Source organism: Ornithodoros turicata, chromosome 4 (genome assembly GCF_037126465.1).
Source record: "Ornithodoros turicata isolate Travis chromosome 4, ASM3712646v1, whole genome shotgun sequence".
NCBI lineage: Eukaryota > Metazoa > Arthropoda > Arachnida > Ixodida > Argasidae > Ornithodoros > Ornithodoros turicata.
The window spans coordinates 44,255,125-44,279,214 of NC_088204.1; the positions used below are offsets into that span (position 1 = coordinate 44,255,125).

General features: G+C 45.4%; 1 protein-coding gene across 1 annotated transcript in view; it reads right to left on the reverse strand.

Annotated features, from left to right (window-relative positions):
- Positions 1-7,517: 7,517 nt before the first annotated feature.
- Positions 7,518-24,090, reverse strand: part of LOC135391468 (protein BUD31 homolog) — a 29,339-nt gene continuing 12,766 nt past the window's right edge. The window contains exon 4 of the mRNA XM_064621730.1: positions 7,518-7,643. Within this exon, the coding sequence (XP_064477800.1) occupies positions 7,593-7,643 (51 nt within the window). The 3' untranslated portion in view covers positions 7,518-7,592. The remainder of the gene's footprint in view (positions 7,644-24,090) is intronic.

The window sequence follows — 24,090 nt, forward strand, 5'->3', positions numbered from 1 at the left end:
AGGCATTGTTGGATGCATAGATTGAGAAGTTACTCGTCAAAAAGAACTCGTTACAAGTTAAGTTACCGTGTGCAAAATGTAACTAAGTTAATAACGAAGTTGTTCAGCCTGAAATGTAACTCGCAGTTACTGAGTTACTTTAAAAAAGAATGAGTTACTTCCAAGTTACTTCGGACACAAAATAGCATTACGCAGGTGCAGGGCGCGTGAGCAGTTGAGTTAGACCTTGAGTTGCCTGCGGAGGAGTGCAACGCGCTTAGACACGTTTTTGTTTATGTCCAACAATAGACCTCCCCCTGTTTGTAAACAAATGACATCATAGTGTTCGACAGCGCCACAAATTTGGTAGAATTGAACTACGCTTGAAGCTAGAGGTGAACAAGGTCGTGCCCGAAAGTCACGGTCTTGAGGAAATTACGATATGATCGCTGAAAGGGACGCGACCCTCGGTCCTGCTTTTCTTTGAATGGGAGGCAGCGAACAAGTGCCCGTTCGTGGAACCCAGCCCTCTCCTTCCGATTTGTTTCGGTTTCAGTCTGTCTACCAATGTCATGATGACGTTTCTCTGGTAGAGGTCTATTCGAACGCTTTGCATCTTACTCCCCGTGGGCGCACAATGGTTCAGCTTTATTTCAATGGCAGCGGTTCTTACTTCCTCAATAAAATACTGTCATTGATTGAATATCACGTTTTATGGCAAAAAATGCCATGAAGGAACCGGAGAGAAAGCAAGAAAATATGTGGACGTGAGTGAAAAGAGAGTTGAAAGTAACTTGGAACTTAACTTAAGTTACTTTGGCGAAGTTACCTGAAAAAGGAACGAGTTCCTCTGAAAGTTACCACGGCGCAAAAGTACCGAGTTAAGTTACAAGTTACCAAAAAAAGGAACTTAGTTACAGTAACGAGTTACCTCGAACTCTGGTTGGATGTATTGTAACTTATTTTTCCTTTATGCCATTGATGTTGTAGTTATCTGAAATGCTATCTGCAGGGCAGCATTGGATTGTGCATATATTGTATAATGTGTATGTTAGGGACCGCATCACAGGCATGTCTAGCGGTCTCGCATCAAATCTTGTAAACAGAAATAGTGTTAAATAAAAGAACCAGAATGGTACGTTTGGAAGCAAAATAGTACAGATTTACAACAGCATGGCAAGGAAGCAGGTTTGCTGGTGATGACGTACATCCATAATCAAACCTGAGACTGAGTATCACGGTTGATTATGGATACAGATTTACAATGTAGCCGAATCTTTCCATTCTGGGAAACTTTCATCGAATGATTGATTTTCAAATGCCATCATGCTTGCCTATCACTTGGCAACTTCCATATGGATGTCGGCTGTTATTCGCAGGTCATGCTCACGTCAAGCAGTCGCCTTCACTGAAATTGCGCCCATAGTGTCTTACAAATGACTATCCTTGACTTTGCTGACCAAGTGAGAGGGAGGCTCCGCCTCCAAATGGCGCTCTAATAGGAGGACTCGGGAGGCGGTGCGCTGCGGCCTCTGCTCTTGCCAAATAGATGGCGCATCGGTGTTTTGCATTCCGAAACTAGACCGTCACTGCAGTGCAGCGCTGGGGATTGTACTACAGCACGTTTCCCAGCCAATATTTCAATAAGAAATGATGTGAGATTAACAAGAGCCATGTATATAATCTCCCGTGCTGCATTCTGGACAAAAAGTGTTCCACAAAGAACGGTCCCAGAAAGGATATACCCGCATGGTAGAAAGAAATCGCCCCGTAGAATCACAGCAGTTGTTTCAGACAGGCGTATGCATTTAGTGTGATTTATATCAAGCAAGAAAGAGTCTTTTAGTGAACGACAGTGGTGTCTTCGATGTAATGCCTCGCAAATATGAACACACCGAAGCATCCCAAACAATTACTTCACGCAATTAGATTACGCTTAGGCCAGTTAATCTAGGTATTGATGTAAACTTAATCAAGTTACTTAGTAAGTGGTAACACTTCCTTGAGACACAAGACTTATCTCCTTTTGAACTACCGCACTTTTTTTTTCTTCCTTCACTTGCCCTGATTATTTGCAGGTGAAATTGAATGTCCTTCACGCGTACTCACATGCTTTTGCTGAATAGAACTGCAGCGTGAACAAAGCTGCGTAGGGACGGGGGCCTGCCACCCACTGCTGACTTTGTCATGCTTGTTATGTGGAGCACGTTGCAAAAATGCAGCTGCACATCTGAAACTCCAATCATTATTATCGTCATCTAAAAGGGACTGTGGTAGCACTGCCGTGAAACCAGGCGCGATTTCTGAAGATCTTCTATGACACTTTGCTAGTTTGCACACTTTTCTGCAGCGTCAGTCTCTCTCATAGGAGTTACTTTGCATTAACAGTGACTCCCATCTTACATTTTAATGTGCGAGGGCTCTCTTGCACTACACATGTACGGTTTCCAAACTGCAACATGACGATTTGGAGCTTGAAACTGGAGCCCTGGTGTACCCTGTCTATGAAATGATACTAACTGAATCATGTCAAACGTGATGTTTAATGGAAGATGGCTTTCTTGGTTGTGCATTCTGCGTGACAAAGATGTAACACGATATGCTTTTGTAAAGAAGATAAGTGATGTTATGCTCTATGAATAAAGAGAATATACATTTTTCAAGTTCAACATTAATTCTGGCATATACGCATTTCAAGATACAATGATTGTGCAGGGAAGTGCCAAAACAATACATTTATTGTTTTGTGACCTCCCTGCAATGACAATATATATCTCAGGAACGACAATGTACAGGTACACTATGGAAATTTGTTGCACCCAATTTTCATACATGCTGAATTTTAAATTTTTGTTTTGCTGCCTATGTGGTCAGTATATCGCAAATTGCTTAATGCAAACAACACTTTGTTAATTTCAAGCTTTTTGCTCCCATCTAAGATATTCCTATCCTGAAGGAACTGCCACTTCGACACCATAAAATATTCAGTAGGTTTCACTCTGGCACGCCCTGCCACTGCAAATTTCCTGAATTGAAATCCTTCAAACTGTGTCATAATCTTAAATACGTCAATATTTCTGCAAGTAATTGACATGCTGGAGGACACTCCTCCTGCAGCTAAGGCAACTACAGAGAGTTCGAAGAGGCCGAAGGTAAACCTGCAGCTGCATGAGTGTGATCAACAGTAGTGCATTCTCAAGAAATAATTTTCTTCTTATAGCATACATGTGCATGCCTAGTAACTGAAACAATGATCACAGTTCCATAACGAGTTTTAATTCCTGAGAGTGTATACTGTAGAGGTGGGTTAGATCTACAACAGTTAATACAAGGTATTATATACTATGAATACCTTTAAAAATCTCATGTGACACATTGGCTTTTACTTTTTGGAGGTGCTGCGGTGATCGAAGCTTGTGGGCACTGCTCAGGTTTTGCACCCATTTCTTGCGTATGTCGAGGCAGCTGTGAAGGACAGAACATTGGTTAGGATGCAACTAGTTCAAAATAAATATGTTGTTTAGTAAAAGCATTGCATAAATGTTTAAAACATCAGCTTAAAACAGGGTTTACAATTCCAGTATCTTTTAAAAATTTCAACGTTTAAACGCTGTTCTAAAAAGAATTATAGCTTCATCACGAAGACACAATGCTGGGTGAAGGGGCCTAAGGTGTATATAAAACTCTCTGAAGTGATGTGTTCCATGATGTAAAGAGAATGTGCAAAATTGAGAGAGGCTCACCACAGTGCGTGCACTGGGTTGGTTCCTCCCCGAAAAGTTGGAACCCGTGAATGAGGAACATGATACTTATCTGTAAGCTCGATCGCATCAGACGATGACACAGACGATCCTCTGGGTAGCCCCCGTGAGGAAACCTGTATTGAGAGACCACACTGCTACAAATTATTATTATCGCAACAAGCTGACAACATAGCTCAGACACAAAGGCGGTATCCAAGTCACACCACACCACCGTTACGTAGGATTCTTTGTCACAAATCAAACCAAGGCACAAAACAATACCAGTATATGAAAAAAGGTGACCCTCTTGGTCTTATTACGACGTAATACTGAACTTATACGCGAAGGTGGTTCAAATAAATGACTGTGCACTTGCTTCCGTAGAGAACACTTGGTACCGTGCTAGCAATGCATGCAGAAAAGCGCTCGAGTGCTCGCACATATTGATGACACCACTATCAGTGTAGTGTAACATGTTCTCTCTAGCATATTATGCACTCAAACTGTATTTGCCGGCGGGAAAAATGCAAGTGTGTTCGATTGAACCTCGGAAGAGCGATCAAACAACTTGCACCCAGTGCTGGTTTTGGGCAAAAAAACACTTCATAATTGTCAAATAAATGTACAGAATGGACGCCTATTTATCCCTTGATAAAGAATGACTCACCTGTAGAAATTTCGGCCCTGTATCCTTGCCGGTACGGTTGGTATGACCGTAATTGCAAGAAGTTGCCATGATCGCTGCGGCGACTGTTTTGGGTACAGTAAGATGGCGGCCGGTTGCCGCACGCTCGCGCTCCCTATCCGCAATCCAGCCTTTTACAATCGAGATCAGTGGGCACGTGTGGTCGCCATAACTTTGAGCCTCGATCTTGAGACTGGCCGGTAACCTAAATTCCGATGACGCGGCGATAGCAAACCATAGTGCGTAGTTTTGACGATTATGCTTCATGGATGTGTCATTACATTACCAAATTTTTGGCCAGTTCGACATTTCGCTCCGCTCTTATGCGTAAACATTGTCTCAGCTCATGAAAAAGGAAAGAAATGTTAATGCTTTTGTTCTACTCCTGGCACTGAAATAAATCATTAAATATAATTGTACAGTGTGTCTTCTTTTTTTTGTAAGTAGTTACCGAAGAAAATAATTGTACTGTGCATGAGTGTGTTTCGTTTTTGTAAGTACAGAAGTACGTAAAAGGGAAAGAAATGTTGCTGATTGTTCTACTTTTTGCACTGAAATAAATCATTTGAAACAATTGTACTGTGTGTGTCTTTTTCTTTTTGTAAGTAGTTATAGACGAAACTGTTTCGTTTTTGTAAGGGTTCCGGGACAGTTGATCGAACGTCGTTTGGTCGAAAGCCGTTTGATCGAACGCGGGACATTTGGACAAATGCCAGTTGATCGAACACCGTTTGATCGAAACGGCAGCGGTCATGAAACAGAATACACAGACAACGTGAGAAGATTAAGAAGCAATTCCCAGAGGCCCTGATACCTTCTGCATATCTCCGGCAGATATGTTGGAAAAACGCAGCGAACCACATGTCCCACGTTAGCGTGGTGGCGTGGGGAGAGATTGTCCCGGTTTGCGGAGCATTTTACCAAATGAAATGTTTGCGCGTACTTTTAGCAATACACTGAGGCAGTATCAGCCATGAGTACATGAGAGTGGAGCTAAACGTCTAATTTTACTTTCAAAGCTCCTGCAAACGCAGTTTCAGCACTTAATGCAAATAAATAGCGAAAAAAAAAAAGCACATCATCGGATCGCCTTCTGGATGCGAAAAAGTGGATTAGGATGAGGAATGTGTTTATGGGCGAGCGGATTACACAGAGTGAAATATTTCTTGGGATAACTGCATTTAGAACTGAAGCTTTCTTATCAATCAAACGACAGCTGCCGTCTTGATTAAACAGTGTTTGATCAAATGCCTTTCAAACAAATGTCCCGCGTTCGATCAAACGGCTTTCGACCGAACGACGTACGATCAAATGTCCCGGAACCCTTACAAAAAGGAAACACACACACAGTACAATTAGTTTCTTCCATAACTATACTTACAAAAGGAAAAAAAAAAAACACACACACACACACAGTACAATTATTTTCTTCCGTAACTACTTACAAAAAGGGAAAAAGGAAACAGTATAATTATTTCAAAGGATTTAGTTCAGTGTGAGGAGTAGAACATGCAGCAACATTTCTTTCCTTTTTCCATACTTCCGTAACTATACTTACAAAAAGAAAGAAAAAGACACAAACAGTACAATTGTAAATGATTTATTTCAGTGCGAGGAGTAGAACAAAAGCAGCAACATTTCTTTCCTTTTTCATGAGCTGAGACAATGTTCACGCATAAGAGCGGAGCGAAACGTCGAACTGGCCAAAAATTTGGTAATGTAATGACACATCCATGAAGCATAATCGTCAAAACTACGCATGTTGAATTCCAATGGCAGATTCGGAGCGCCTCCGGAGCAAGTTTTGTTGCTCCGCCGAGAGCAAGTCTGTTCGATTGGCAGATTAGGAACAGTCCTGGAGTCTTCCAATGGGAGCTTCGGAGCAGCATTGGAGCCAAGGTCGCCCCAGGGAGCAACCCAGACCGCTCCACCAAAATAGGCAGACTCAACCGCAACTCTATGTGACATGCCACTTGTCGCTTGTGCTTCCTATTTCCTGTCATTGTTTCGCCAACATGGCCGCCTCGCGACACGTGTTCGCCTGGACTAGTCTTTCGCATCGTACCTTGGCGATTTTGTTTCATGAAGGAAGCGATACGTCAGACATTACAATGGCAACGTTAGGAGATTAGAAGGACCTTGATGTTGCAAAACGTGGCGTTATAATGGAACATGAGTACCCTCTTCTTCTTCCTCCTCCGGCTCTGGCCGCCATCCACCAACTGAGATGGCCAGGGCTAAACTCCAAGTTGAGCGTAAGTGTTCCAGTCGCAGATTCGGATCACTTGCTCTAGGCCAGATCACGCCGCTCCATTGCAGAGTCTGCCACTTGCTCTGACTCTACCATTGGAATTCAACATATGGTTTGCTATCACCGCGTCATCGGAATTTAGGTTACCGGCCAGTCTTAACGTCGAGGCCAAAGTTATGGCGACCACACGTGCCCTTACCGAGTGCCAATGTTGCGCCATCTCTTACGTGAGAGTAGAGGCTTCAAGGTCGTAGCTCTACCGGAAGAAGCAGACGACAGCATATCCCGATCAGATCACATATCCCGAGCCGAGCGCTACTGATGCGCCATCTGTTAGGCAAGAGCAGAGGCCGCAACGCACCGCCTCCCGAGTCCTCCTATTGGCACGCCATTTGGAGGCGGAGCCTCCCTCGCTCTTGGTCAGCAAAGTCAAGGATAGTCGCGGCTAAGTGGATCGTGGCCATACTGAGCCTGAAGTCTTCTGTGAATTTCAGATGACTTTACGCCCTCACTCACGAGAAACTTCTTGACAATTCGCTGTTTCACGTGCGTGCTCACCTCGTTGTCGGACATCTTGTCCAGCACGTGTCTTCTGTTTTGCACAAACTTTAGACCAGCACGTGGTGAACGCGGAGGCCTGGAGCGTGTGAAAATGACAAAAAAGAAGTAGCATGAGCAATTTGTACACTCAGGAGACAGGAAGTCCCGGTTTGATTTGAACACCCCTCGTACATTCTTTGCCACTCAGAGGATGGCTGCTCTGAATGTAGTCTTGCATGATACAAATTAATGTGAACACAAAATGAATATTGGTAGTTGAACCCTGAACATGGCAGTACACAAAACAGAAACCAATCAATTAATTTTGGATACAATCTATTGACGAGATATGATACAAGGGTCCTTTTTTTACAGATGCTGTGAGTGCTCCTCTTCAGCCTGAGCAGCCACGACAGCCACAGTGGACGCATTCAACAATTTTCCCCTGAAAATACATTTGATAAATATCAGCAAACCATAAGAGATTGTAAACTTTTCACATAGTAGCAAGCGAGGCTAGTGTAAGTTTCATCTCTTCTTTTGCAATCTCTGTAGAATTTTCATAGCAAAATTTGGCAATGGGTATTTCAATGCATGTGCTCATTCCATGATTTAAAAAATTGAATTTCATTTTGAATTGAAGTTCAATGAGGATTTTCTTCCATTCTGCTATCCCACTTTTGCTCCCCTCCCCCCCGAGTTAATGAATTTTAGATAATTAATCATCTAGTGTTGCATGCCCATAGTCATAGGTTCTCTCTAAAAAATTCTGGAGTAGCTAAAGAAAAAAAAACACCCTGTATATATACAATTGTAAGGTATTTTCTTAAAATATTTTTTGTGTGTTGGCCCCCGACACATTTCCCAGTCAGGGGGCAATTTTATATGTACATGAGGGTTATGATTTCTATCACTGTTGCTGCTGTCTATTTTGCATGTGCTGTTCGTATGCACCATAAACAATGAAAGCCTGAATGAATGAATAGCTGCTAAGATTGTGAAGTTTTAGATGCACCTAAATTATGACACACAATGTCTGCACTTCGGGAATCTCCAAAAGATCTAAAAAGAGAAAAAAGAGGGCCCAGTCAAGCCATTCGGCTTTTTTACCGGGCTTCCCCCACACTTTCAGCGCACTTTGTAAGAGGTTCTCATCTTATCTTAACAGTGGAGAGCTCTGAGTTGCATCACACATCCTGCAACATCTGCACCCAGTGGGGAAAAAAAAAAAGAAAAAAGGAAGCACCGTTGACATTGTAAGGGCAGTTGGAGCTGCTTCAATCACCCTTTTATAGTGGTTTGCTTAATAAAAATGTCTTGCCAGAGCTCCTTTAACTGATGATGAACAAACAGACAAGACACTGTGAACAGTCATTTGTGTTTTTTTAGCTGTCTTTGTGTTCTTGATCCTCAAGTGCATGTTGCCATTTTCAGAACGTTACACAATACCATTAAGCCAGCTACGTTTAACTCGATTTTTTACTCGACATTGTTGTGCTAGGAGCTGTTGGCCTTTTTGGGAGCTCTTGTCTGTCGACCAATTTCCAAAGCTCATTCTTCGCAATGCCAGGATTATCCTCAAACACTGTGCATTGTATCTATCTATGACAGCCACACTTTGCAACACTAAACCGCCCTTCAATCAGCAATATTTACTGTTATTTGCTACTAATTTCACAACTGTAACTGATTTATGCTACATTTTCAAATACTTCATCTAATAAAAAAGATGAATAAAAAAAGGTGTACCCTTTCAGGATGAACGTCGAAGCAACTTCTGAGCTTCTGAATTTATTTTCTACTCTCTGTGTGTAATTAGACTTTTGCAATTTTGACTAGTCACTTATTCTTATTAGCTAAATGACAATTTTCCTAACTTTATTAATTTCTTAAAATAAGCACTGCAAATTTGGAATCGGGTGGACCTTGTCACGTCTGCATTCTTAGAGTTTCAGAAACCTGCAGAATCACAGCTGATGCACCTGTGTGTGAAAGTTGCACATTCTTACATGAAAAATTTTTGGAGTTGAATTATTAAACACAGAAGCAATGTGATGTGAAGATACCATGTGGCTGTCAGTGTTAGAATACAAACAAACTAATTTTTCTTGCACAGTTTTGACCAGGTTGCTCCGGATGGCAACACAGGGCAGTGCCAGATCTGGCCATCAGACAGAGTGTTACTTGCACCCATGCTTGTTTTAGGGTCAAGCCGAGTAAAACCCATTTTTAGCCCCCGATTTTCATCATCATCACTTTGGATAAGATACGAAAAACCCCACATGCAAATTCAGCCACCAATATGAGGAATCCGTGAATGGTATGAAAATGCATTCAGCAGTATTGCTTGCGTTCATCTGAAATGTGAGAAACACTTTTGCCTGCTTTTCCACCCAATATTGGCCGATTTTACCCTCTTTTACAGCACTTTATATAAAACTCCATCTCCTCCATCATACATCAAAGAGGTAAAAACGTGAACAGTTAAGGGAACCACACACAAAGAAGCCCACATTCTCTTCCTCTTCACTATTTTGTCCACAAACCAGAACAAGGTCATTGCGAGCCACATGCGTGTTTGAGACCCCTGCTCTATGGTATACAGGGTGTACCAGCTAAATGAGAACATATTTAAAAATATATACAGTCAACCCTCGATTTATGAACACCCTCGGTTCCCCGAAAAATCGTTCATAAATCGAGGGATTCATAAATCGAAAATTCAGTTAACTGAGTACTATCGAGCAAATGGAACAGTATATCCAAGTTGGGATTGTGTTTATAATGCCATATATTGTGTAATTTTGCTTTTGACCATGCCTTCTGCTGTATCAATCTCACAAAGAACAGACGTTAGTGCATTCACACTTTGTTTATTATGCAATACATACTAAATAGTTTAATTTTGCTTTGGACCATGCCTTCCGATGTGTCAATCTTGGAAAGAAGAGATGTCACCACATTCGCACTGGACTGGTCTTGGATTTCCTCCGGGATTTTTAACCTCCGTTTATTAATCTCCGGGTGACAGCGACCACCTTATTCATCAACTGAGGTCAGGAACACTTGGTCGCACCTTGTGTGACCCCGGAAAACCCGTTTGTTGTTCCGATTTCGAGGGGTTAAGAACCAAGGGTGCAATACCTGGAAAACGTGTAGCAGCCCACATCGCCATCGTTAAGCCGCGGCCTGCACGCTGCACGTTTTTCCAGTTTCGTTTTTGGTGGCAACCGCCACTGGAATAAACCCTCAGTTCTTTCCCGCAAATTGTGGTGTGAACACCTCGTTTACTTCGCTCCACAATTTCTGGTGACCCGGAGAAGAACACCGCTGCTATGAACCCTGCTGGCGACCAGCAACACCCTCCGCCTGGCGCAACCGCCCCCGCTGCTGCTGCGATGCCTCCCATGTCCCACGTCGCTGTTCGATTGCCGCCATTTTGGCATGGAGGACCCCACATCTGGTTCCAGCAGGTCGAAGCCCAGTTCCTGCTCGCTGGAATTACTTCCCAACTCACCATGTACCGGCACATCGTCTCTTCCCTACCACCAGAGATAGCCATGGACGTTGCCGACTTAATAGCAAGCCCTCCACCTCAGGCGCCCTACGACCAGTTGCGCACTGCTGTTCTCCAGCGGACTATGATGTCAGAGCGGAAGCGCCTGCAGCAGCTCTTGAATGCCGAAGAACTCGGTGACCGACGACCTTCGCAGCTACTTCGCGCCATGCAGGCTCTCCTGGCGGATCGCTCAGCCTCTTTCGACGAAGCACTGCTTCGCGAGCTATTTTTGCAACGGCTACCCCCAACCGTACAGATGGTTCTCACTACAGCCGCCAGCTTGCCACTTTGTCTTCTCACGGCTTGCTGCACACGGGATCATCGTCAACGTCGCGAAGTGCGAGTTCGGAGTACCATCTCTAGAGTTCCTCGGTCACACTGTCTCTGCCGAGGGCATATCTCCGCTTCCGCAGAAGATCGCCGCCATCCTCGATTTTCCTCAACCTCAGTCCGTGCGCCAGCTCCGGCGTTTCTTAGGACTCGTCAACTTTTATCGGCGATTCGTCCCACACTGTGCCCACACGCTGCGCCCCCTCGAAGAAATGCTGTCCCAAGACCACGTTTCCCGCGGTCGCAAGAGCCGCAAGCGGAAGTCCCGGGACACTTCCTTTCCGCTCTCTTGGACCGACGCTGCTTCTGACGCCTTCACGTCCATCAAGTCGCTGCTGTCATCGGTAACCCTTCTGGCCCATCCCACGCCCGATGCAGCCACCGCACTTATGGTCGACGCCTCCGCAACAGCTGTCGGCACCGTGCTGCAGCAGCACGTCGGAACAGGCTGGCGACCTCTTGCTTTCTTCTCAAAGGCCCTGAAGCCCGCGGAGACGCGGTATAGCACTTTCGGCAGGGAGCTCTTAGCCGCTTACCTCGCAGTCAAGCACTTCCGGTACTTCCTGGAAGGCCGGGATTTCACCATTCTAACTGATCATAAGCCGTTGACATACGCCCTGCGATCGGCCAACAGCCGCTATTCTCCTCGTGAGACGCGCCACCTCGCTTTTCTAGCCGAATTTACCTCTCGCATTGAGCACGTCTCCGGATCGGAAAATGGTCCAGCAGACGCCCTGAGTCGCGTAGCCACCGTCCAGTCGCTATCGTCAGAAGCTCTAGCCCGCGCCCAGCACAATGACCCCGAGCTTGAGGCCCTGCGTAGCTCGACAACATCTCTGCGTCTTGACGACTTCCCCGTTCCCGGCACAGACCTTCTACTCTCCTGTGACACCAGCACCACTCCACCTCGTCCTTACGTGCCACCCGACCTCCGCCGCGCAGTCTTCGACTCACTACATGGCCTATCGCACCCAGGAGCCCGCCCAACACAACGACTGATTGCTACCCGCTTTGTATGGCCGAAGATGCGCGCAGATATCCGATCTTGGGTAGCCGCCTGTTCCGCGTGTCAAAGGTCAAAGATCACGCGGCACACGTCTGCACCACTGGGACGTTTTCTGCCCCCGGACTCCCGCTTCGAACAGGTCCACATTGATATAGTCGGACCCCTCCCCATCTCTGCTGGACATCGATACCTCCTAACTGCCGTCGATCGTTTTACCAGATGGCCAGAAGCGGCCCCCATGTCCGACGCCACCGCCGCCACTGTCGCCTCGACCTTCCTTTCGACCTGGGTTGCCCGTTTCGGAGCCCCAGCTGTCGTCACCACGGACCGTGGCGCCCAGTTCGAAGCGAGGCTTTTTGCCGCTTTCCTCCAACTCCTGGGCACGTGACGGATTCGCACAACATCCTACCATCCGGCCTCTAACGGTATGGTAGAACGCCTGCATCGCCAGTTAAAGGGTGCCATCATGGCCCACGAGGACACCGCCCACTGGTCATCTGTCTTGCCCGTCGTCCTCCTCGGCATCCGCGCATCCGTCAAGGCCGACCTCGGCTGCAGCGCGGCCGAACTGGTGTACGGCACTACCCTCAGGCTCCCGGCTGACTTCTTTGACGTAACAGAGGTCTCCACTCCCCCCGGAACTTACGTCGACACGCTTCGTCGCGCTTTCGCAAACGTCCGTCCTGCCTCACCTCGTGTTCCCTCGCCCAGATCCTCCTTTGTCCCCCAGCAGCTGTCTTCTGCCTCGCATGTCTTCATGTGCCGTGACAGGGTCCGCCGCCCGCTTGAGCAACCTTACACCGGCCCTCACCCCGTTCTCCGGCGTTCGGACAAGTTTTTTACCATCTCGGTTGATGGCAAAACAGAAACCGTGAGCCTGGACAGACTCAAGCCAGCCTTTGTGGAGCCACCCGAGCCACCAGTAGCCCTCCCGCCTCCCTTCCCCACTCAGCCTTCTCTGAGCGCCACCAGACATGTCACTTGGGCTGACCGCTCCTCTCGGAGTCTGGGGGGGAGGCAGTGTAGCAGCCCACATCGCCATCGTTAAGCCGCGGCCTGCACGCTGCACGTTTTTCCAGTTTCGTTTTTGGTGGCAACCGCCACTGGAATAAACCCTCAGTTCTTTCCCGCAAATTGTGGTGTGAACACCTCGTTTACTTCGCTCCACAATCGTTTTGTCCGTTCAGGCGTCATTCATAAGACCACGGAATTATCCCTTTGAAGGTTTCTGTTGACCTCTGAACGATCCGTTCATAAATTGAGGGTAAAAACGCTGGGCAACTCTTAGTTGGTTCCCAGAAATTCCGTTCATTATTCGAAGGTTCATAAAACGAGGGAAAAATGAATGGAAAAAGTTTGGTTCCCCGTGCTCGTGTTCATAAAACGAGGGAATTCATAAATCGAAGGTTCATAAATCAAGGGTTGACTGTATATCACTTTTTTTGAGGTGATATCAATTGAAAATAGCACATGCTGAAGGGTACTCCTTACGAGGGCATTAGCAAACTCCTAAGGCCATGTTTTAATTAACTTTCAATAAGTAACTTTTTAATTATAAAAGCTATGAAGTTGTCCAAATGAGAACATCTGATCCCTTTGGTCACCTGATACAGGAGCCGTTTTCAAAACAAAAATCCGTTTAATAGACCTTCCACAAAAATTGGTGAAAAACACAATCTTTTTCATTATTTTGTTGACTGCGCATCCCGTCTTTCCCTCACCCCAATGTGAGAGAGTGAAGGAGCACAGTGCCACCTCATGCGTCAAAGATGAGCTTTAACTTGCGGAACCAAAACAAAAACAAATGTGACTCTATCGGAACATCCCTTATCTTGGGTTGCATTTTCTGTTTTCTTTAAACCTTTTTCCAGGACGCAAGAGGCGATAGTGTGCTCTTTCACCTTCTCACATTGGGGGTGAAGGAAAGATGCATCTCCGAAGATGCGCAATGAACAAAATAAAGAAAATAATGGTGTTCCCTCACCAATTTTTTGCAGACAATCTATTGAACGGATTTTTGTTCTGAAAACGGCTCCAGTATCAGGTGACCAAAGCGATCAGATGTTCTTATTGGAACAACTTCGTAGCTTTTATCTAAAAAGTTAATTATTGAGCACAGAAGTCATTTTAACAGCCTGTTTTCTTCCTATAAAACTGTAACTAGGCCAGTAAGATGCACCATGCTAAGTAATTCACACCACAGAGTTATAATTATCGCAGAAACTGAATTTAAAGTACGCTGCAAAACACGACCGTGCGCAACGGCGGTGAAGAGCAGCACCAGCCTGTGATCTGCCTGGAACCTCGCGCTGACGCTATAAGGAGAACGCTCGCTGATTGGTCTAGAGAAATGTTGTCAATGTTGTCTAGCGAAATGTTGTCTACTCCGCTGTCATCCGCTATTTGGCTGCTTGGGGTTCTGAAAGAGCCTTTCTCCTGGCTCGGTAATGATTCGGCTGCTCCTTCTATCCCCAATTCTCTGGGAGAACTGGCAAAACTGGTTTACGGCGGCAAAGGGCGAGGCGCTGACCCCCACTCAACGGCGAACCAGCACGCGTTCTCCTCATAAAGTCATCGGTGACGTGGCATCATACCTTCTCATCCTCGTTATACCTGGAGTGGCGAGTTAAGGGTGAACGCGTGGAGCCATGTTTATGTGACTTTTTTTCTGGAAAACAAATTGCACACATCAAAACCTTTCGTACTATTTGGTAAAATGACAAACCCACTTTCAGCAGACGTCTTAATCTGAATTTTTTTTTTATGGCCCTTCGTACTCCTTTAAGGCATTATTTTAGGAGTTTGCTAATGCCCTCCTAGGGAGTGCCCTTCAGCATATGTTATATTGAAATTGATTTCATCTCAGAAAAAGTGATACATATATTTGTAAAAAAAATATGTTTGCATTTAGCTGGGACACCCTGTATAGCACGAAAAGCTGAGAAATTGATACACATGCTACTTGTTTTTCTATGTTCTAGAAAGATTCTGCTTTACCAGTCCATGAAAATGTTACCTGTATTTTAGCGTTTTGGTGATCTTCTATACAACTTGAATGTCAAATTTTGGTTCATAAAGGCAATACAAATCAGGAAGGCTAGTGATCAGTCATGGGTGTTGAAAATTAATTTTGAAATGCTCTCGAACAAGACCACTATATGAAAGTCAGTCAAGTATTTACTAAAGGGCAATAGAAAGCCATTCTCTCTGAAGATACATGGGAGTGGAAAGGTGGTACACCCTCTTAAAGGGGCTGACTCACTTTGATAGATGTAGTTCATTACATCATGCACACATTATACAGGGTATTTCATTTAACTCTTTCCTTACCGCCACAAAAATGGCAATTTTTGGGTGGTTTGAGAAATATACTTTTTGTGGCTGATAGTATCACTTCAAAATATGTTGCTATACTATAGGAAAATATAGCAAAATGATTGCCCTATCAAATGATGCAAGTTTCAAAAACAAAGCTATCCATGTATTTCCAAAATTAATTTTTGAAGACACAAAAATTCATTCAAAACAGCAGAAACCTTATGAAGATACGCATGGGTAATTCCATTTTACGAGGGGCGTTCAAGTCAAACCGGGACTTTCTGTCTCCTGATTGTACAAATGGCTCCCGCTACTTCTTTTTTATCATTTTCACACGCGACAGGCCTCCGCGTTCAACACGTAGCGATCCAAAGTTTATGCAAAACAGAAGACACGTGCTAGACAAGATGGCCGACAACGAGGTGAGCACGCACATCGAACAGCGAACTGTCATGAAGTTTCTCGTGAATGAAGGCGTAAAGTCATCTGAAATTCACAGAAGACTTCAGGCTCAGTATGGCCAAATACACTTAGCCGCAGCAAAGCGTTTGAGTGGTGCAAACGGTTCCGAGATGGCCGTACATCAGTGCAGGACGATCCCGGCCGGGGCGGCCCAGAGCCCAGTGTCAGAGTTCCTGAGAACATCCAACTTGTGGAGCGCCTGATCCTCAAGGACCGACGGATAACATGTCTCGAACTGGCTCGAAAGACTGACCTTTCCGTGGGAACGTTGAACACTATCATTCATGAACACATCCAGTTTCAGAAAGCCGGGCCTCATCACCAAAGGAGTCCTCCTCCTACAGGACAATGCACGCCCGCATAGCGTGCATCTCACGACACGCACGTTACAGGAACTTGGCTGGGAGTTGCTGCCACATCCTCCTTACAGTCCAGACCTCGCCCCCAGCGATTTCCATCTCTTCGCACCACTGAAGGCGTTCCTTGTGGGCCGCCACTTCAGCTGCGACGATGAGGTCAAGAATGCGGTCCGATCAGGGCTGCTATGCGTCAGTAAGGATTTCTACGCTGCTGGCATCCAAGCCCTCGTGAAACGCTGGGACAAGTGCATTAGTGCAGCTGGAGATTACGTTGAAAAATAAAACTTATTTCTCGCCTGTAAGTTCATTTTACTTTTGCGAAAAATGAAAAGCCCGGTTTGATTTGAACGCCCCTCGTATATGGACCAGGGTTCACCAATGACATTTTTTGATTTCAGTGAAAAAAATATATGTTGGAAACGGGCTTAAGTGAAGCTGAAAGCAGGTGACCAGAGCTTCCTACGATCAACCAGTCCACAGAGAAGGGGTAAGGTGATGCCGTCTTTGCGAGGTGATTTTTTCTTGCGACTTTGCAGCCTTACTGACGCTATTTCGTTCACGTAGCAAGCCTCATAGCTGGCACACATAATGTCTGGGCACTCTGGTATGCCTGTACGTAGTTGAAACAGTCACACTTTAAAGGGACGCTAAGGAAAAAATGCCGAAATCACCAGATACGGCAAAAGTTGCACATATTTTAGCACTCATAGCTCCTCGAAATGAAATACATTTTAAACTTACAATCTTTCCTCACTATCGAAAATGTGTCATGAGAGCTCTCAAAATTTCCTGAGAGGTCTGAGAGGACCTTTCAAGAAACCTTGAAATCAAGAAATCTTGAAAGGTCTGATAGGACCTTTCAGGCAGCACAGAGGGATCTGAGAGGACCTTTTAGAGAAAATCTGGAAGACGTTGTAGAATCGTTCATGTAGCCCTGAGGGGTTTGGGGGGATCTCTCAGACAGCTTTGCGACAGTGCGTCGTGCGACACCTCCCAGAACAAGGTGCTACATGTTTTCCGCGCCGCGGAACATGCTACCTTGTCCCCTTTGGAAAATAGTTCGCAAGGTTTCATATGTTTGTGCATTATTCCTCCAAGGAACACGTGCCGTGATAACCTTGTATTGCCGTTCCCCCTTGAAGCTACTGTTCTTGCAATCTGTGCATTATTGCACTGCACGTAAGTGGAAGCGTTTTGGCCAGTCACCAGCGGTTCAATGAGTCTGTTTTGAAACGTTGAAGTGTGAGGACGTCGGCCGCGGATCTCAAGTAATTTGCGTTTTGTCTTCGGGATTCTAACTGTGAGGTATGTAGACGATGTCTCAAATATGCTTTTGTGAGTGACAGGCATTCCTGTTCACTTTACGCTTTTACCACTGTTCGCAGACACGCATTATGAGCGCTGATATGAAGATTACCAACCACGTTACGTTACCAACAGCACTTTGTGCCAAACGGTATGTTATATATTTCGATGCCTACACACTGACTTCCACTGACATTTTGAAATTGTATTTCTTACAGATGAATCTCGTACAAAGTGACAGGTGGTGAGAACTCAATCTCGCCAGTTAGTTGGCATCTTACGCAAACAAGGGAAACTAGACTGTGCATCGTTAGTCCCTAAGTATACATAACAGACGAACTTGATCACCGAGAAGCAGAGTTCCTCAAGAATATTTTTCATCGCCGCTGTACGGACATTGTGAATATGTGTCCCATGAGCTCACGCTTTGTGGAATACGACAGTATGTGTTGATGATGACTTGTATGCTTTCGTAGACATGTAAGTGCTAAATCTAGTTTCTGTTGCTGCTATTTACAGTTTCGTGTAGTTTCTTGCGAGCGATCCTTCAACAGATATTAGATATTCACAATTCTGCAAGACATTTGAAATAACTGTTAGATAATCTGATAGCAGTGCGCATGCCTTGAGTGTATCTGTACAATCGAAGGAACTCAATATATGTGGAGTTTTGTGACATGTACTTGCCTGTATCTATCTCTGGTGTATCATAGCACTGTAGATTGTACCGCTCCGACGACAGGTGCAGCGTAGACAGCGAAACTGAACATTGATGTTCCAATGTCAGATCTGGGCATTAGCTTCTGAGAGGTCCTGAGAGGTCCACCAGCCTGAGAGGCCCTCTCAGGCTGAGAGGACCTCTCAGTCCCATAATACATTAGACCTGAGGGGTCTTTTCACTAGGGCTCTATCATTCAATATATAGAGCACCATTCTACCCCGTTTCGTTGCCGAAAGAGATGTTAGTTAAGGTGGGTGAGTGCAGAAAATTGCCTGTGTTTGGTATGGCATACCCCAGCCGCTGCAATACTTATACCAATAATTTTGCGGTTACTGAAGGGCCAACGTATCCCCTAAATGCAGCTGCAAAAATATGTTGCACTGTTTTAGTAGGGTTAACGCAGCAAATTTTTCTCTGTGCCCAGGTCTCGTTGTTGCGGCCTTGCACTCCGACACCACTTTCGAGTGGCACGCCATCGCACTTTTCCCATTTTACAGGGCCTTCGGTCTCCCTCATGTAGCACTGATTCCCGCCCCTGGCACTTATTTGTGGACATGTCCACGTCGACATTCTTATTTAAATGCAACCCTTTTATATGCCGCTGTGAGAGCAACAGATGGCGTCTGTCTATTATGCCGCAGCGACTGAGAGAGAAATACTGACCTGCAAGATGTAGCTGAGTACATCAATAACTTTTGTAACAGTTTTGTCAATACTGCACAAGGTGTGCGCTTTTTTAAGAATTCTGTAGTGGGAAGTGCTACCAAGTGGCTTATTGCTGGAGGTGCCATCTGTATTACAGCCGCAAAATGAAGTAACAAAAAACGGTCCAGCTACATTGCATAGGTAGCATATGCATCCCCTGAGAAAGCCGGCTCTTTGTCTGGCTAACTTCTCTTTTTTTTTTCTTAATAAACATATACCACCCTGCGCTCAGACATTATTTGGTCGATTAGACAGGATTTGGTCATTAAGAGGAAGGTTGCACCACGCCAGACCAGGTTGTCGTTAGAATGCGTCCCTCTTTCTTTTTTGTGTGTTACAAATAGATGTCACGATAATTTCCATCGCTGAAAGGCATGCTACCTATGCAATGTAGGAGGACAGTTTTTTGTTGCTTCTTTTTGCGGCTGTAATAAAGGCGGCACCTCCAACAATGAGCCACTTGGTAGTGCCTCCCACTACAGAATAAAAAAATATAAATAAAAAACGTACACCTTGTGCAGTACTGATAAAACTGTTGCAAAAGTTGTTGCTATACTCAGCTACATATCGCGGGCCAGTATTCCACTCTCAGTCGCTGCAGCATAATAGACAGACGCCATCTGCTGGTCTCGCAACGGCATATCCGCATATATAAGGGTAGCACGTAAGTAAGAATGCCGACGTGGACAAGTCCACAAATAAGTGCCAGCGGCAGGAATCAGTGCAATATGAGGGAGACCGAGGGCCCTGTGAAATGGGAAACGCGCGATGGCGTGCCACTCAGAAGTGGTGTCGGAGTGCAAGGCCGCAACGACGAGACCTGGGCACAGAGAAAAATTCGCTGCGTTCACGCTACTAAAATAGAGCAACATATTTTTGCAGTTGCATTTAGGGATATGTTGGCGATTCAATAACCGTAAAATTATTGGTATAGGTACTGCAGCAGCTGGGGCATGCCAAATCAAATATCAGCAATTTTCTGCTCTCACCTAATTTTACTGACATCTCTTTTGGCAACGAAACAGGGTATAATGGTGTTCTATATATTGAATGATAGAGGAAAGATTGCACATTAAAAATATACTTCATTAGCGGATATCTGACCTGCCGTCGAGGTGCTCCGAGTGCTAAAATATGTGCAATTTTTGCCATATCTACTGATTTCTGCAATTTTTTCTTAGCCGTCCCTTTAAGGAGTGACCGTTTGAACTCCGTACAGGCATACCAGAGTAGAGCACTGCACGGGCCGACTTTTCCGGGCCCGACCCGGCCCGGGCGCATTGAAAAATGGCCCGGCCCGACCCGGGCCCGGACCTTCATATTTTTATGCGGCCCGGCCCGGTGACCCAGTGACTAGAGCCCGGCCCGGCCCGGCGTCTAAGCAAATAGAACCCGGCCCGGCCCGGTGACCCGGCGAGTAAATCCCGGCCTAGTATTTCCAGCCGCGACGTACGCGTTTCTGGCGATTATCAAACAAATTTATAAGTAAATTTATAAGGAGAGAAGACAAACATACAAGTGATGGCGGTTTAACACCGTAACCGCACGAGACCAAATTAAATCCAGAACGCACGGGGCGTTATCGTTACACTGTCAAGATTTTGCGGAGATAGAGCATGCTGTCGACAAACTGCTTCTCCCAGTCCCTATCCCTCTCACCAAGCTTTGCCAAAGTGATTGTGAAATATGTGAGGAGTGAGGAGCCATGTAAAGTGGCTTGGAGAATGTTCTAGAGGGTCGAATCATATGCATAATGCAGTACCCTTTGCTTGTCTTTGCAAAATATGCACAGGAATGACGCAAGCGCATCATGATATGAACTAATGCATCTCCAATGTGTGGAATTAGCTGCGTGGCCCGGCCGGGCCTGACTCTCGGGAACATATTTGTCGGCCCGGGCCCGGCCCGCGGTAGTGGCGTATATTAACGGCCCGGGCCCGGCCCGTGGTGCTGGCGTAGTTTGTCGGCCCGGGCTCGACCCGGCCCGGAGCACACAGCCAATAACAAGCCCAGCCCGGCCCGCGGGCCGGGTCGGGCCCGTGCAGTGCTCTATACCAGAGTACCCAGACTTTACGTGTGCCAGCTATGAGGGTTGTGATGCGAACGAAATGGCATCAGTAAGGCGGCAAAGTCGCGAGAAAAAATTACCTCATGAAGACGGTGCCCCCATACCCCATCTCCATCTGTGGACTGGTTGATCGTAGGAAGCTCTGGTCACCTGCTTTCAGCTTCACTGAAGATCATTTCCAACATATATTTTCTTCACTGAAATCAAAGAAATGTCATCAGCGGGCCTTTGTTGGTTTAAAATTGAATTACCCGCCTGTATCTGGATCTACAAGTTCTAGGATATACAAAATGTGGCAAATTTTGTTAGAAATAATATATGCAAATATGAACACTCTGGACCAAGATGTTCATGAATTGTGGAAAATAATGTCAACACTCATGTTGTTTACGTGACTGAGTGACAGAGTTCATAATTTTTGCAGAAAACATTAGTTTCTTGCTCAACTTCCCCATTCTTGTACCACATTTTGCTATTTCATCACTTTTCAACTCCTCCCAGTTAGTTTTGACGCACAAAGACTAGCAATAGTGCAAGTTATACATATGCACACATTCAGGAGAAAAGTCTAACACCTTCAGAGTTGACATTCCCATTATAATAAACAAAATCAAATGTGAGTATTGCACATTTGCGAAAGAGATACTTCATGGGAATGCGAAGCCGCGACCAAGATAAAATATCAACACCGCCTCCTTGGCACGAAGTCAGCTTTATAAGACACCACCAAGAAGAAAAGCTAAAAGTGTAAATGAAACTCATTCTGTAGTGTTTATAGTATCAACCAAATGTCACCACTTAACCATACTATCTGCTTTGGAGGCCGAGTAGCTATGCTTAAAAACTGTCTATCGCTTGTGATCGACGCTCTATGGGTGCGGTAGGGAAAGAGTTAAGTTGAACCCCACCACTGAAAAAAAAAAAAAAAGACGATGCATCGCATAGGAACGTAAGTCTGCATAATGTTACCAGCCCTGCAAGATAGTCGAAATAATTTTGTTTCCTAATTAACTAATTAATTAATTAAAATTCCTTAACTTTATAATTATTAGGATTAGATAAAAGTGTTCAATAGTAAAGTTGTGGACGCTGACATGAGGTGACAAACGCTTTTTGTTTCCTGCGTCCAAAAAATGTGTGTGAACTTCCAAAAATACCCTGTGACCACTTTGCTTTGGAGACCCCTTTGTTCCAACTGTTGGTGCAGTTGTACATGGTATGGATGAAGGCTGGCTTTCTCCGAACAGTTGACAATGGTATTACAGTCTCCTTGCTCGCCTCACGCAGCCTCAGCGTTTGGGTTTGCAGCTATAAATGCTGGTACGTCGGTAGAAACAGTATCCAACAGTGTCTTTCACCTGTGGCGTTTCTTCATCAACTTTCCGATTTTTTTTAAGTTCTGGTAGTGCCGCAGTATTGTCGCAGGGCTTGATCTCGTACCTGTATTCCAGCTATGAAATACATTCAGCACTTCTGTATTCTTATTTTTCGTTGCTCCGTGTTGCATCTAAAGCCAGTACCATGTCCGCTTTCTGTTCACTGGAGTATGACATTACTTATTAGTTCTATTCAGCTACATTGCCTGTTCAACAAGCAATAGTTGTATCGAAATAGAGGACAATACAAGCGACCCACAACAGCAGGATGCTCAATGTGCAAGCTGTGCTGTTAAGAGATAATTTTGCTATTTCGCTTATGTTCCTCCCTTTCACAAAAAAAGAAAAAACGAGAAACGGTCTGTACAGTCATTCGTGTGTAGATTTCAGGTGTGCAATTCTGATATCTTAAAAGCAGTTGGCTGAGATCATTTGTTGCAGCGAGTGCGGGTAAGCAAACTTGAACCCGCACCTGCACAGTACCCGTGTGTGTGTGACCTGCACCCTCCAGAATTTAATATGGGCGACCCGCACCCACAGTGCTGTCTCTATACCCGCATTGGGACCCGCAGGGGGAAGTGAGCGGTATACACGCGCTTGGCCGCCAGCTCAAACCCGTTTTCTTGTTCACCCTCTGGGTGATGAAGATGACGATGCGGGCACAATACACCAGCCTTACCACAAATCAATGGATGCGTTCCTTCTGTTCATTATTGACATCGGTGTTGGGGATTGAATATCCGACTGAATTACAATTTCCTGGAAACTCTGAGTGTTGGCTACATGTCTCGGACAGCTTCAGTCGTATGCCAATAAAACTGCAATGCAACAGAGAACCATATATGTCTGCATCAAAAATTGAACTCACCCGCCAACACTTGCCTGTTGCAGTGTGGCACATTGATTTATACGGCCAACGACATAGGGCACTGCTGAGCTCGCGTGTGACTAGGGTTGACACCTTTCGTAGTGAAAAACACCGGCTGAGGGAGAGGAGGTGGAATAGAGGGAAAGCGGAAAGCCTCGCCGGAAAGGGTAAATGGGTGAGGGGTGGATGAGCACACACAGAGACAGAGAGATAATAAGAGGAAAGGTACGTTCCTGTGTGTGGCTGGATCATTGATGTTAGAAATTGCTATAAACATGAATGGTACACTGGATCGTATTGGAGCAACCGGATTGGACTGTAATTTACTTTGAAAAAACGCATCGATGCACACAAACCCTTCTTTGCAGGAGGAGATCTCATGATGGTTGTATACGGCCTAAGTTCTACTTGGCTTGCCACAACCACTGATCTTGTCCCCTCCGAACACAATCATTAATAACAATGACAATAATAATAATAATGAATAACTAAGAAAACGACTGGTGACCGTGGAGTTGGGTCTGTGCTCCAGATTTATTCAAGCTGTAGTGGCATGTTGAAGCGAAAACCTTGCAAAAGCCCTTATGAAAGGTCTTGAGCCACAAATACCGGCAAAAGGCTGCCAGTATCACCTTCCTACCGGCAACCGGCAGAGCGAGCAAATAACCGGCCGTGCCGGTATAATACCGGCCTGGTGGCAACCCTACGTGTGACAGAGAGGGATCACTCAGTTGGCCATGGAGTGCAGGTAATGCGGGTTAGAGCACTGCACGGGCCGACTTTTCCGGGCCCGACCCGGCCCGGGCGCATCGAAA